We start from the raw sequence: 15,123 nt of genomic DNA on the forward strand, positions 1-15,123 counted from the left end.
AAAATTCCCAAGTGTGTACTTCAATGGTACAGAGTATGTGGGAAAAATCAGATTGTAGACTGTATGCATACTTTATAGTAGTGTGCTAAAGATGCAGCCTGTGTGATTGGCTAACTATGATACATTCCACCTGTCAGGTTTATCATTGAGAAGTTTGAATGGCCCAGTGTCTGTGGAACAGGGCTTAACAGTACTTTATACATGATTGGCTTTCCTAGGCTATCTTTTTTTTAAATACCTTCTCTGCTAAATACTGTGGCACTGATGTAAACACTGCTCAGTAGTCTGGACACACCCCCATTCATGGGTATGCTCAGCATAGCTTAAACCAGCTGAAACACATATCCTACAGCTAAACAAAGCTTAGCAGCACTATACACCCCCCCTGCTTAGCTGAGCTCTGAGCTGCCAGCATGCAAATGGGTGTTGCTGAGCTCTAATCCACTTAAATGTAACGTGACACACCCTATTCTGATGTCAGTTACCTCTTCTGCATATACCAACATGGTTCGGGGGCTACACCAGTTTTATCTGTGGACAGCATAGCCCATTTTTGCTATTCAGTAACCCCAGCTCATTTACATACTGATCTGTGCATGCAACTTAGATACTTCATTATTCCAGGGCCTGCCTCCTTGTCAACCACTGAAATCTACGATTGTACATATGGCTTGCAGGGCCCTATAATGTATTATTCTCAAATATGTCTTGTTTTTGGATTTTACTTTTTTTTTTTTGCATAAAAATGTGATATGGCTATTAAAATATTTATTTTTCATTATTTTGCATTATTTTTTGCACATACACGGCATATTTTTGAACATATCTGTCCCTAATATGTGATTCCTGACCTTCTAAATGCACTTTTATAGCCCCTGTTCTATTTTTGCTTTCTTGTACACGGTAGTTATCTGTGTACATTTCGGACACCTACACGTGGTCTGCACGACTACCTATCTGCTTACTGGATTACTCCAGCACCCTCATTTGACTTCATTTGCATAGCATTCACTTCCTTATGAGGTGATTTGCATTCCACACACTCGTGCATGCTCCTCTGCTCTGTTTACTGCATCGCACAACTGCCAGTTTCCGTGTTGGGGCAGTGCCACTCTGTCTACATGGAAGATCACACCATGTAGGCTTTATTGACTTCCCCCATGCTGTTTTTATCTATTGTCATTTTAATTTTTGTGACCTGTTTTACTCAGAGTTCATTTATTAGCAGTATCGATGCATATATTTGATAAGCATTTTTCTTTTTTCATTGTTTTGCATGCATATGCTTCACTGTAATGTTTTGGGAAAAGTGGTTAGGAATTAATGAAATGGGTGTTGGAAGTTACTGTTTAGATTGCAAAAATAAATTTAATTTTGATCAGAAAGGGAATACAATCAACCTCTGATGTGGGACACAGCAATTATTTTGTACTGCTGATTTAGGGAATGCGTTTTCTTTTTTTTTTTCAAAAACATTTTTATTTTGTTTTCATTATAAACATATGCAAATGTACATATAATAAATACAATAAAACAATAACAAAATTATTTACAATATTTGCATTTATCCATGATAAGCAATGATTTTTTTTCCATAAGAAATTATCAGTATGTGTTCAAAAAGTTTTCCAATTTTTGCCATGCTACTTTTTATGAGTAATGTTATGAGTTCAATAACAAATGGTTTGCAGTTCTTTTTTTAAAAACAACTTTTGCTAAATTAGTAAAATCTTTAAACATCAAATCTTGTTTACTTTTCCAGTTCAAAGTAATAATGTTTCTGGCAATTGCAAGAATTGACCAGAGTAACTGAATCTGAGATTTAGGTATTACATTAGGTATAAGAACATTGAATAGGATTAGTGAGTTAGAAATATGACAGTTATCAGACCATAAAACATTTACAAAATATCTGAAGTCTTTCCAATGTTGAACATTTCTACATTCAATGAACATGTGAACCCAGTTGGTCTCTAATAATTCATCACATTTCCAACATTTACTTTTACTGTATTTGAGTATAAGATTTATTTTATGTGAAGTATAGAAACTCCTATTCATAAAGTTCCATGTATACAATCTCCAATATAAAGAAGAAGAGGTACCATACATAGAATTCAATAACAATTTTCTGGATTCATCAGATATTGGTTCTCCATTAATCTTTACATAGTAATTCCTGGAACGTGTTTTCTGACAGGCAGTATGGTAGTGGATCATGAAATTAAGTTCCCAAAGCCCACAAATACAAGAAAATGGTGTGCATCACAAAAGTTGAGTAATGAGATGTTCTAATTTATCTCTGAGTCTGAATCAAAACTCACATTTATTTCATAGGATGCAGTAAAGGCAAAAGTCTGGTGGATAGGGAAATCTATGCTTTCTGTAGGATTTTATGAATGGACTGCCTCATTAATGATTTTATGTTATAATGCTGTGGCATTTTAACATTACCAGACAGACCTCTCAACTGTCATTTGTTTTTGAGGAATGATCATTGATCATATTTTCAGGCCTGATTTAAAATTTCCAAATTTTTTAGATATGTCCTTATTGTCAAGCTTGATTTATTCCTTCACACAATTATCTAAATACCTCTCATCACATGTGATTTTTGAAGCTGTCTAATACACAGAAAAAAATATACTATGGTCAACATATTAGTGGCAACAATAATTTAAAGACACACTTATTCATCTCTCTTTTCCTGAAGCAGCCATGTATCATAGAATTTTGTAATACAGTTCATTAAAGTCTACAAATTTTTGCACTGCTTCTTTGATAATGTGTTTATATTTGCTATTATTTTTCTTACTCTGCTTTTTAAGCATATGTTTCTAAGTATTATACAACGACTCCCCCATTAATATTCAAAAACGTGCACGCTGATTGGTCAGCATGCACGTTGTAAATCAGAGTTATAGTAATGGAAAATGGTCCGGTCGCCGGGACTTTTTCCATTACTATAACTCTTTTTTACAGCAACGGAGAATGCAAGATCTCCGTTGCTTCACACTGTCTCGCTATGTTAAATGAGTTTAACATAGCGAGACAGCTTTAAAAAAAGCAACGGAGATTCTCCATTGCTTTTTTTAAAGCTGTCTCGCTATGTTAAACTCCTTTAACATAGCGAGACAGTTTGTAAAAAGCAACGGAGATCTTGCTTTCTCCGTTGCTTTTTTCAACTGTCTCGCTATGTTAAATGAGTTTAACATAGCGAGACAGCTTTAAAAAACGGAGATTCTCCATTGCTTTTAAAGTTGTCTCGCTATGTTAAACTCCTTTAACATAGTGAGACAGTTTGTAAAGCAACGGAGATCTTGCTTTCTCCGTTGCTTTTTCAAACTGTCTCGCTATGTTAAATGGGTTTAACATGGCGAGACAGCTTTAAAAAAAGCAACGGAGACTCCGTTGCTTTTTTTAAAGCTGTCTCGCTATGTTAAACCCATTTAACATAGCGAAACAGTTTGTAAAAAGCAACTGAGATCTTGCTTTCTCCATTGCTTTTGCCCACAGCTCTGATGTACTGCGTAGGCATATGCACACGCAGTACATCAGAACTGCCACAGAATACCAGACAGCTACGGAAGGGCAGCAAGGAGGCATTATACAATGCCATTATTTAAGAAAAGTAATTTTTTTTTCTTAAATAAAGTCATTATATAATAGCAATAACCCACTTCTGGGTGTGGGTAATGCTGGCTTTATCCACAGTTGGCTTTGTTTGGCCACTCGGGCATCGCCCTCGTGACCAAACCATGCCAACTGTGGGTAAATCCAGCATTACCCACACCCAGGCGTGGGTTATTGCTATAGTATCCCACATTCCTACTAAAAGTGGGAAAAGTTAATGTGCTAATTTGTATTCAAATATCATGCTGATTAGATGTCCAGATATTTAGCTGGATTTTTCTGTTTTTCAGGGCCTTTTATTCCTATTTTCAATGTCTGCAGGTTAAAAGATATGCTACCAGATACTCTGTTGTTTTATTTTAATAGTGTTGTTAAGGCTGTTTCAACACACTTTAGTTATATTTTCCGATAGTTTACCCTTAAAGATTTTGAATAATGTTTATTTTGCAAGTAAATGAATCTGCATGGTAATGGTTGTATTTTTACCTGTAGGACTTTGCTGTAGATGGAGTTTTTTTTAATTAACTGCAGTTGGGACTGAGTTTCAGTGATGGGTCATGTTATCTGAGGAGATTATAACTTACACAGTGCTGAAAAATTCTTCAAATTTTTAATGACACATACAGGATGATGATAAAATTAACACAATGCAGCTGAATAGCATATTTATTGTGTTCTTTACCTTTGCACATTAAGATAAATTGTTCTGTACAATCCTGTTTCTGCTTTCAGAATACAGTATAAACTCTTTGGTGACCATAACTACAAAGACATTCCTCAGATATCACAAGTTAAAGACTTTAATAAGGAGCATTCGCAAATTTTATCCTAATATGACAATCATAGTTGCTGACGACAATGACAATCCTGAAAAAATTGAGGACCCACATCTTGAACAGTACTTCATGCCCTTTGCAAAGGTATGTAGAGGTTAATTTTTCTGTGAATGCATCATTTAATTAAACATCAGCATTATAAAAATTTAGAAAACAATGTATACTTCACTAAATTCGGTTTGTGTTTCATTTAACCAAGTGCCATTTACTTGATCATGTTTGGAAATATTGAAAATATTTCAGTAGCCTAGCTGTATTAAAGTGCATTCATCAATTCTTGCTTGTGTACTTATCTGTCATTTACTTATTTTTTGTCTTTTCCTTCACTCTCACCAAACAACACAGGCAGGGTCACATGATAATTGGTTTAGTATGGTATTCAAGTCATAATTATCACCCAGCTGACTTCTTTAGGAAGGCTCTCACTCTAGATTCTGCAACATGGCTGCTATCCTAACCACTGGCTTGTCATTGCTGATTTTCCTTCCCTTAAGTGGACACATTGAGCATGCAATGCCACACATGTATCCTTGTCTCCTTACTCACTTGTCAAATACTTGATACACCCTTCCTTAGAGATATGCCATTAATTTTTTTGCCTTCCCACCAAACAGTGGATTTAAAGTCACTCATATTTTAAATATTATACACATTTTTCTGACTAGGAAGTACAGAAGGCTCATTATGCCTCTTACAGATGATTCTTGCTGACTCGTAAGGTCTTTTTTCAACCATGAGTCAACAGGTGCTCATGAGAGATTTACTGCATTTATATCAGCTGAATGGGTTAATATCAGTGTATTAAACCAGTTTGCTTAATCAACACATTCAGTTGAATTGGAAAATATTGAGGCATTGTCATACAGCCCTGCTACTGTCAGGGGAAATAGCTGTCCTCACTCAGGGATACTGAAGACAGCTATTCCCCTCACAGTAGCAGAGATGAGCCTTGCTATTGTGAGAGGAATAGCTGGCCTCACTTAGGGGGTAGTGCCAAAAACACACATGGTGAAAAGACTCTGACAGAAATAGTCATGTACATCTTGCCTGCTGAGCCAAATACATGGAGTCCAATATGAAAGCAATACTGCAGCCCAACAGCACAATATTTTGTGACCCCAGACTCTAGAAAATACAAATGTGACATAATGTAATTTTATAATACATAATGAAGATGAATTGCATTACATATATATATGCAAAGTGCCCTATACCTAATTCTGGTATGCATGACGATGATAGACAAACTACACAGCAGGGCTAACAAGCAAAGCCCAGCAGTGTTGTAACATACTTCGTAGCCATTTCTGCTATGCTAGGATGTAACTGATTCAGTTTCAGAAAACTGTGCACCTCTGAGATAATGCCTGACTTTTCGGAAAGGCAGAAGACTACAGCAAGCCTGTTATGGCAGACATTACAGTTATAGCAATTATCAGAAGCATAACTAGAGTGTGGCAAAGTGGGCAGTTGCCTACAGGTGCTAGATGTTAAGGGTCGTGATCGTCAGTTGCTGCCAATGACTAATTATTGCAGTGGCATTATTCAGAAATGAACACAGATAATGTAATTGCTATCAGTGCTAAAGAAGCAGTAAAGCACTGAAGTTGAAACTGTTCAAGTTAAAAGCAAAAGAGCGTTTTTTTTGAAAGTTGGAGAAACAGATTTTGCATAATCAGCCATTTCCTTAAGGATATGAAAAAGGTAATACAGGAAGTCTGCAAGATCCTGATATACATTACAAATGTGGTGCAGGGGGGTCATAAAAATCAAATAAAAACAGTATACTGGAATTTATTTAGTGTGAAGTTGATCCTTAGTTGAGGACTGGCAGAGTGAGGGAATGGGACATATTATTAGGTGGCTCATCTAGCATATGGGACTGATTTCCAATCAGGGAGCCCTGAATTTCAAGTTAAGAAGCAAAAAAAAAGTCCATTCTGCCATAAGGTGGTTCAAGCCAGATCTATTCTACCCAACCTGCTGTATGCCCCTCAGTTCTACAGCATTAAAATGAGGAGCAAAATATAATGGTCCATTCCATAACACATCAGCAGTATGTTGGTAAATTTGTTGTAATGTCTCTTACGCTAATAGCCTGGTCACCACCTATGAAGAGCAAAAACATATCCAGCTGCAAATCTAATCATTTTTGTTTTTTAACAACTGACAGCTGTAGCAAACCAGTTGATATATTTGTAGCAAATGACTTTCTTCAATTTAATCCACACACTAAGCATTGAAAGGCTTCAGCCCTGTGTCCTGCTTGTAAAAAGCAGTATTGCCATTCATTTCTGTACCAGTATTCATTTCTATATCAGCATTCAGAAGTACACTACCAATTAATCTGCACCTCCCTATCATGTCTCCTGCCACCTTGCACCCCAGGTGGCTGCCCCCTTGACTCCAGTCTAGATATTCTTCTGCTGTGTTTATTTTGTGGTCAGAAGTAATCTCAACAGACAGCACTCCAGAAGGTAACAAAAAAACCCCAGAGTTATAGGGTACATAAGTGCTATGGAATATGCACTTCAATAATATGCCTAAGATAAGATAAATAGTTATAAGTTGGGATCAATCAGGGATGACTACTGCAAAATTCAAATTATATTACATACTCTGCAACTGCTTACAGTGAAGTGCTGAAAAGTGCTTGGGGTATATTCTTTAAAGTTGCAAAGCATTGCTTGCTATGCAGCTGCTAACACAAATGAGCCTGCAGGTTGTGTTTCTGCTTACCAAACAGCATCAAAAGTACTCAGATGTGTGGATTTGAGAAGGTTAAACAAATGATTCATACATGCCTCTTGTCAAACATAACCCAAAAGCATTGCATAGATAAGTGACTTAGTCAAATGAAACATAAGTGCTGATGAAGGAACCTAGGAGAAAAGGATGGTAATCTATTAGGCCATAATCTTAACCATCGGTGCCAGAGAGTTAGAATCAGAAACAATATTTTAACATTAGTATGTTTTTCTAAGGATATTAGATTTCCCAAAAACATTTATAGATATAATATTATCATTCATTTATTCGTTATCTGGAAACCTGCTTTATCCACATTAGGGTGACAGAAGCACCATAGCCTAAACCAGCACACATTGGGCACATGGGAGAGAAACCATTCCTGAACTGCCTAACTGCTTACTGTGGTACTACACTATCTTCCTTTTTTAGTTTTTCATATCTTAATTTTAGGAAACAATAAATCTTAAAGGAAGAAAATAAGTTAATGCTAAATATTTGTAAATCTAAATAGTTATAAGTTGGGACCAAACAGTGTGATACACTATTTAGGGGTCTATTTGTCTGTTTTTAGGATTCACTCAGACTTAAATTCCTAGCCATATTTGGTAATTGCATAAACAATTCAAGAAATAAGTTAATGCTAAATATTTGTAAATATAATTAGTTATAAGTTGGGATCAATCAGTGTAATACATTATTTAGGTGTCTACTTATCTATTGTTAGGATTCATTCAGACTTAAATTCCTAGCCATATGTCTGTAATTACATAAACAATTCACTCCTTCCCAAGAAATGGGTTAATAATTGAAAAATCTTGATGTTAGTCTGCATATTTTTAAGCAACACATTATTTACATCATCTCTCTGACAAAGATATGAGTAAACAGTTATTCAAATTATTTTTGTACCTTAAACATCCTTAGACTTAGCCATCCTGCAGGAACATTGTCCCAAATAAATAACTGGTGCCAAAATCATGGACTGAAACTAAATGCCAAAAAATGCATTATTGTAGCCTTTAGGAACTCCTTTATCTCAGGGAACTACCACATTAACAATATAGTCCTAAGAGTTGACCCATTTGTATGAGATTTGGGAACGTATGTGGACGAAACACTAAAGGTGGAGGAGTGTCCATATTCACCAAGGATAATCACACCACCAGGTTAGTTGCCCAACACAATGCGTCTGAAATTCTCCAGGTGCAACTAACACTAGGGAAGATTGCAATCCAAATTGTAGCTTACTGCAGATCCTCCACCATGCCCCAAGATTCTCACTACAACCTTTCTAAACACACTGGAGAATATTAATATACAACCAAACACCCTAATACTGGGTGATTTCAACTACCCTGCCATTAACTGGGAAAACTACTCGTGTACCAACATCTTTGCCCAACAGTTCTTGGAATTCATAAATTCCAATGCCCTGGATCAACTAAACCATAATCCCACCAGGGGCTCCAATATCCTGGACCTGGTCATTATCAACATGGGAAATTGATGCTCCACACCTATGGTCACCCCCTCGTTGGTCAGGTCTGACCATAAGATAATCACCCTTGACAAACCAAATTCATGCTACTCAAGTCAGAAGTGACAAACTTCATGACACCCATGCAGACTGGAACTGAAAGTTTGATTGCTGAATCCTACACTAAGGCACTGTACGAACACATCCACTCGTCCATGAATCTTGCCATCCCAAATAGAACCAAGATGCTCTCCTCCAAAAAAAGGAAGCCAATCTGGTGGTCCCCTGCCATAAACAAACTTTAAAACAAAAGGAAGAAACTGTTGCAGAAAAGAGGAAAATCCCAGGATGCAAAAAAACTCCCTACCTGCCTCAGTAAGAAGCTGAGATCCCTCATAAAATCCTCCAAAGCTAGTTACAAAAATAAAATTGCCAAAGATTTCAAAGACAACCACAAGGCATGCTATAGCTATGTCAGGAATCTAAATGGTAATGCTTGGATCTGCTCTGAGCTACAACAGAATGGCATTAAATATATTGATCCCAAGGATATTGCCAATATCCTGGCAGATTGATTCAGTGCTATCTTCACCCCCTTCTCACCCCCTAAAGGGCCCATCTCAATACCGAAAGATTGCCAAATTCCAGTAACAATGGTGACAAAGGTAAAAACTGCACTCTCCAAAGCTAAGAATACAGCATCCATGTAACCAGATGACATCCCGGGCTGTGTACTACATGAACTACAAAATGAACTGGCACCTCACCTAAGTGTCAAGTTTAATCATAGCCTCACCTCAGGCTTCTTGCCCACTGAGTGGCACACAGCTACAGTTATCCCACTTCACAAGGGGGATCCACCTTGGATCCTGGGAACTACCGCCCCATCAGTCTGACGAGACTGATCTGCAAGGCCCTGGAATGTATTATCATGGAACTTAAAAACAAAGACACTGGCAACCCTCAAACACTGGACCCCACCCAGTTTGGGTTCATGAAGGGCAGATCCTGTCTTCTGAACCTGATTGACTTCTTTGAATAAGTCCCCAGAGCTGTGGACGAGGGTAAGACAGTCCACACAGCCTATCTGGACCTCGCCAAGGGTTTCAACACCATCCCCCATTCTGGAATCATAGATAAACCTACTAAACTGGGCACTAATCCCTACATCACCCAATGGGTTGCCAACTGGCTTACTGACAGAACCCACACTGTAAATGTAGCTGACTCGAAATCCATCTCCAGACAAGTGACAAGTGGCGTACCTCAGGCTTCAGTCCTGGGACCACTCTTGTTTGGCATCTACTTCTCTGAAGTACAGTCCAAGGCCAACATTAAGGGACTCTGGCTAACAAAGGTCGCAGATGACTGCAAACTGGGAGGCATTATTGAATCCCCAAATGATGTGGATACTCTACAAAAGGGCCTTACAGAAACAGATGCTTGGTGCCAGAGCCATGAGCTCAAGCTCAATGCCAAGAAATGTATAGTTATCCCCTTTGAGAAAAAAACATTTACCAATGAATTACCACATATGTGCCAGTACACGAAACACTGAAAGTGTGATAAGAGACTTAGAGACACAGGTGGACAGTGGTCTCATCTTTGATAACCACATCGCCACAACAGTCAGGAAATCCTTCTATGTGACACACCTCATAATTAAGGGCTTTTCATCCAGAAAAAAGGAGGTCATTGCCCCACTCTACTCATCCCTCATTAGACCCATTATAGAATACAACACCCCATTTATGTACCTATCAAGACATCTGCAACAACTGGAAAGGCTGCAGAAATACCTCACTAAAAGAATCACAGGCCTAAAGCAGATGCCCTATTTTGACTGTCTAAAAAAACTCCAGCTATACTCTGTCACATATCGTCTATTCAGAGGCAATCTCTGTTTAACATACAAGGCCATTTTAAACCCAGAGCTGTTGGACATGCTCCACTTAAAGAAATCCCAATCCCTCAGAGCCACATGCTCCAGGGATCTAAACCTTGTCATCACAATGAACAAAACATGCTGGAGGGATAGATTCCTGACCCACGAACTCCCCAGACTCTGGAATAGACTGCCCATACTTGTCATGCAGAGCGCCTCTTTGGCCCTCTTCAAAAGGAACTTGACGATTGGATGGGAGATAGAAAATTCACCCTGGGGATCATGTCAGTCACCCTGCTAGACAGGGGGCCAGGGAAGTAAATATTGTGGGAAGGAATAGCCAGGGAATTGTTATGGCTAGGCTTATATAGGCCCTAGTGCTGATAGCCTAGTACCAGTCCATGAACCTATGACCTAACTTTTGACCACCATGTGTGCATTTTTGAGAAAGCCCTTCCAAATTACACAGGCTATAAACAATGGGACTGTGTCTAGATCTTGGGATGTCATTGTCCTTCTTTTCTCAGCGCTCATTAGGCCAGTCCTTGAATATAATGCCCCCTTTGGCATGTATATGTCCAAACACATGCATCAACTGGGTAGCCCACAAAGATACCTTAATAAAAGGATACAAGGACTAAATTTGTTCTACATGGGCTGACTCAAAGCCCTGTTACTATAGTCAGTATCCTACAGACTGCTAAGAGGTGACCTGTGTCTGGCATACAAGGCATCCTACATCTCAATACTGATGGATTTACTGCACATCATTAAGTAAAATGGTGGAGGAGCATGGCCAAGATGAGCACTGAATAGCAGCAATTCTCTTCAACTCTGTCTCTTCAAATCTTTTATGACAGGATTTTTTGAAAATAACTATTCATAGTTTTGATATTTTTTATCCAGCTGAATCTTCTTAATAAATACAAGGCTAGTATATAAAAACTGTTTTGAAAATTTTATTTTTTCCTGTCAATATCATCAAAAATAAATCTATCTTCATCAAACAACAAAATGAGCTTCACTAAATCTTCACATGAGGATACAACTTTAAAAAAGGAACTGCAGTCTTTGCTAACCAATATCCACGAATTAACAAATAAATAGAGAAAATGGACTTGAAGTTGGATAACTTTAAAGAAGGATGTACACAACAAATGGATACTTTACATGAAGATTTACAACAACAGAAGAAACACATTTCTGGGATTGAATCTGCTTTAAACAACATGGACACCAGGATACAAGAAGGTGAACATAATATAGAATTCCTTTTGAAGCAAAACACTCTTCTTCAATCAAAAGTAGATGATCTTGAAAATAGATTATGTCGCAAAAACATAAGAATATTTGGTTTGCCTGATAATATAGAAGGAAATAACATGGAAAAGATTCTGACCTCCTGGCTGCCTGAAGTTTTAAAACTCCTTGAAGCCCTTTCCTGTGGAATTGAAAGAGTTCACATATCCATGTTTTTTTCTAAGACTAGCAAAAGTAATTCTACAAAATCTGTAATTGTAAAATTTCCCTCTTCACATGACAATGTGGTTCATTTTGACAATGGCTACTCTCTTGTGGTAATATCTAAAAGAAAGCTATTTTTACCCTTAATTAGAGAACTTAAAAAAATCAAATAAAAACCCAATTGCTATTTCCTGCAAGACTGACAATATTTCATCAGAATACATCAAAAATATTTGAGGACTTGGATACTGCTCTCTCATTCATTAAAACAAACAAATTATTGGATAAAATTTAAGACATGGAATGGGCTAATGCAAGTTTAAAAAGAATAGCTGAAAATGGAACATGGAAAACCTTTGAGCAAAAAAAAAGCTCAGAAAGTAAATATTTTTGGACATGCATACTTATTTACATACACATGCATTCAAACAAACTCATACACTTTCATTATTATTCCTAATACATTCACATGCAATCCATAAGTTTCTGGAAATGAATCCAGAACAACAAGTAAGCTGATTATACTTGTTTGCTGTTGTCTTATAATTAATTTATAATAGTTATTCTATAATAGTTGAATACACTTATAGTTTAAAAAGAATAAAAAATAGTTATTTTGCTTAATATGATTTGATTTAGTCAATAAATGAGTAATTTTGTTTTGCTGCTTGATTACCCTCTTGTTTTAATTTGTAGATCTTATTTATCCAGGGGTTGTATTTAGATAGTGCATTTGGTGCGTTTATAGATGTGATGTTATGGTCCTGTCTTTTGAATCACTTTGTTGGCTTACTTTTGTGGTTAATTTTTATTTATCTTGTGTCCTATATATATGTTCTTTTCTTTAATTGTATGTTACTGGCAAGGATGGGTAAGGCAACAGTACTTAGCTGGTTATATTGTACTTGGTATGTTTATTTTTGTTGTGTGCTTTTAGGAGAGGTATGGAGCTGTTTGTGTTTGTTTAGCCTGGTGATGCTTTCTTCGTATGCTCTCCATACCTCTTTTTTTTTGTGGTTGGGTTTTCATTTTTTATTAGTTGAATGTCTAGCTGCTAAATGCCCTGTTTGATTTTTTTGTTTTGATTTCTGTGGAGTTGTTTAGGAGAGCTTCTGGTGTTGTAGTTTTTTGACTCATTCTTGGTGTTATTTTTTCTCTCCCTTTTAGTAGTTTTGTGAGCTATATTTCTAGCTCGAGACATTAAATAACTCAAAAGTGAGATCATACTCATAGATTCCCATGGAACTCCCAAATGTTGTCCCTAGGGCTGGATCATCTCGAGACTAGTTTCCTGAGATGCTCGCACAGCTGAATCACTTCTTCACTGCATCAGCACACAATTTTTGACGTATTGGCTGACCTTTGAACCCAGGCTCTGCCTTTTAGTCATAATAGAATGTTCAAACACATCGAAGAAGACAGCACAGTTGTCAGCTCACTTTATACCGAACTGAGACTGTATATGGTTATTTTATCCACAAAAAATGAATGGATCTATCTTTTTTAAGGTGTTTATGCTATATAAAATGAAACAAGCTAATTTTTTGTCCTGTGTTGAATATTTAAAAATACAGTTCACACCTAATCAGTCTTCTTATAATTTTACTAGTAGCTCTAATGAATATTGTGTGCCTGTGGATTGTAAAGAAGGCTATCATCAAAGTAATTTATAAAAAGACATGTGATAGACATAATGTTAAAGACTATAGACTGGTAAGTCTGGTTTTATGTACTGTATAAATTACTTAAAAGCTAGCATTGGAGAGGTTACAAACACAAATGAGTTAGTTGGAATTATCAGCCATCTCGTAACATGTATTTGTACCAGCCAGACTACCTGTACATTACATTTTGTAAAATGTTATAATAGCTGTAGAAAACAAATTAGAAGAAGCTGTAGCTATATATATTTCTCCAAGACTTTAATACTAGAAACAATAGGTGAACTCTTATCCATGTTAATAAAATATATATCACAACTCATATATTGTATCCAAATCTGACTATAAAACTGAAATTTGGCAATGGATCTTGAATGCACACTTTCAAATGGGACTGCATTAAATCATTATGTGCCTCAAGGTTCCATCCTTAGGCCGTCTCTATTTAACTTTACTTTGTCTAGTAAACATTTGAAGAAGATATTTTCTTTAATTTATATGCCGATGATATTAAAAGCGGTCAGATAATTGTAAACTCTAAGAGCTTTACCATCGTACAGTTTGCATTGATAAATTTATCAGGTTGGGCAAAAATTTAGTAATATGAAGACAAATATTGCAAAAAACAAAGTTATAAGTTTTTGCACCAATAAAAATATCAGATCATATTATATTAATGAGCAAAAATTTAAACTGTTTCAACTTTTAAGGAAATAGTAATCACTTTCTATGAAACTGCCACCTTTGGTATCATATACATGCCCCGGGATTCATGAAGCTCGGCGCAAGGCCGGCGTAAGGCCTGCGCCGGCGGTGCATGGAATAGCCGGCGCAGTAGCGCCATATACATATTAATGAGAGTGCACCGGAATCACAGACACGCGCTGAGTGTACGTGAGCGAGCCCAGGTAGGATGCGTCTGGAGGCGTGTCTAAGCCGGCATGAGGTGAGCAACCTAATGTGCTGACAGCCACAGTCCACCCACAATAGTAATGGCAGCAGCCAGGTCCTGTGCAGAATGAAACGCACGTACAGTATGCAACATAGTCCCCGTCCCAAATTAACGGAGAAGCAAATAGAAGCCACGAAGGCATAAGTGTACCCGTCCAAGGAGCAAAGGATACGCATAAGACCGCGTCAGTCCCGCAATGCACCGTCAGTGTTTACACTCAGAGAAGGTGTACAGTCAAGATGTCAGCGCGCCGCACCGACATAGGAGCAGCGACTAAGGTCACCACCTGTCCCACTTTGGTTGGGGCAGTCTCCATGGCCAGTTGTGTCCCAAAAACGATTAGAAATGGCTGATGTGCTACGATTGTAGGACACAATGATATCCCGTATGTAACGAATGGTAGTATGAATTGGTTATTTCTGTAACAGAAATACCTAAATGACACAAGAAACAGATGTGAGTAC

The 15,123-nt window shown here is 37.3% G+C and overlaps 1 protein-coding gene across 1 annotated transcript in view; it reads left to right on the forward strand.

Annotated features, from left to right (window-relative positions):
• The window catches only part of LOC122803790 (beta-1,4 N-acetylgalactosaminyltransferase 2-like), a 493,524-nt gene that overhangs the window by 300,404 nt on the left and 177,997 nt on the right, over positions 1 to 15,123 (forward strand). The window contains exon 4 of the mRNA XM_044073477.1: positions 4,366 to 4,553. Coding sequence (XP_043929412.1) covers positions 4,366 to 4,553 — 188 coding nt within the window. The remainder of the gene's footprint in view (positions 1 to 4,365; positions 4,554 to 15,123) is intronic.

Source organism: Protopterus annectens, chromosome 6.part0, assembly GCF_019279795.1.
Source record: "Protopterus annectens isolate FY-2018-M chromosome 6.part0, PAN1.0, whole genome shotgun sequence".
Taxonomy (NCBI): Eukaryota; Metazoa; Chordata; order Ceratodontiformes; family Protopteridae; genus Protopterus; species Protopterus annectens.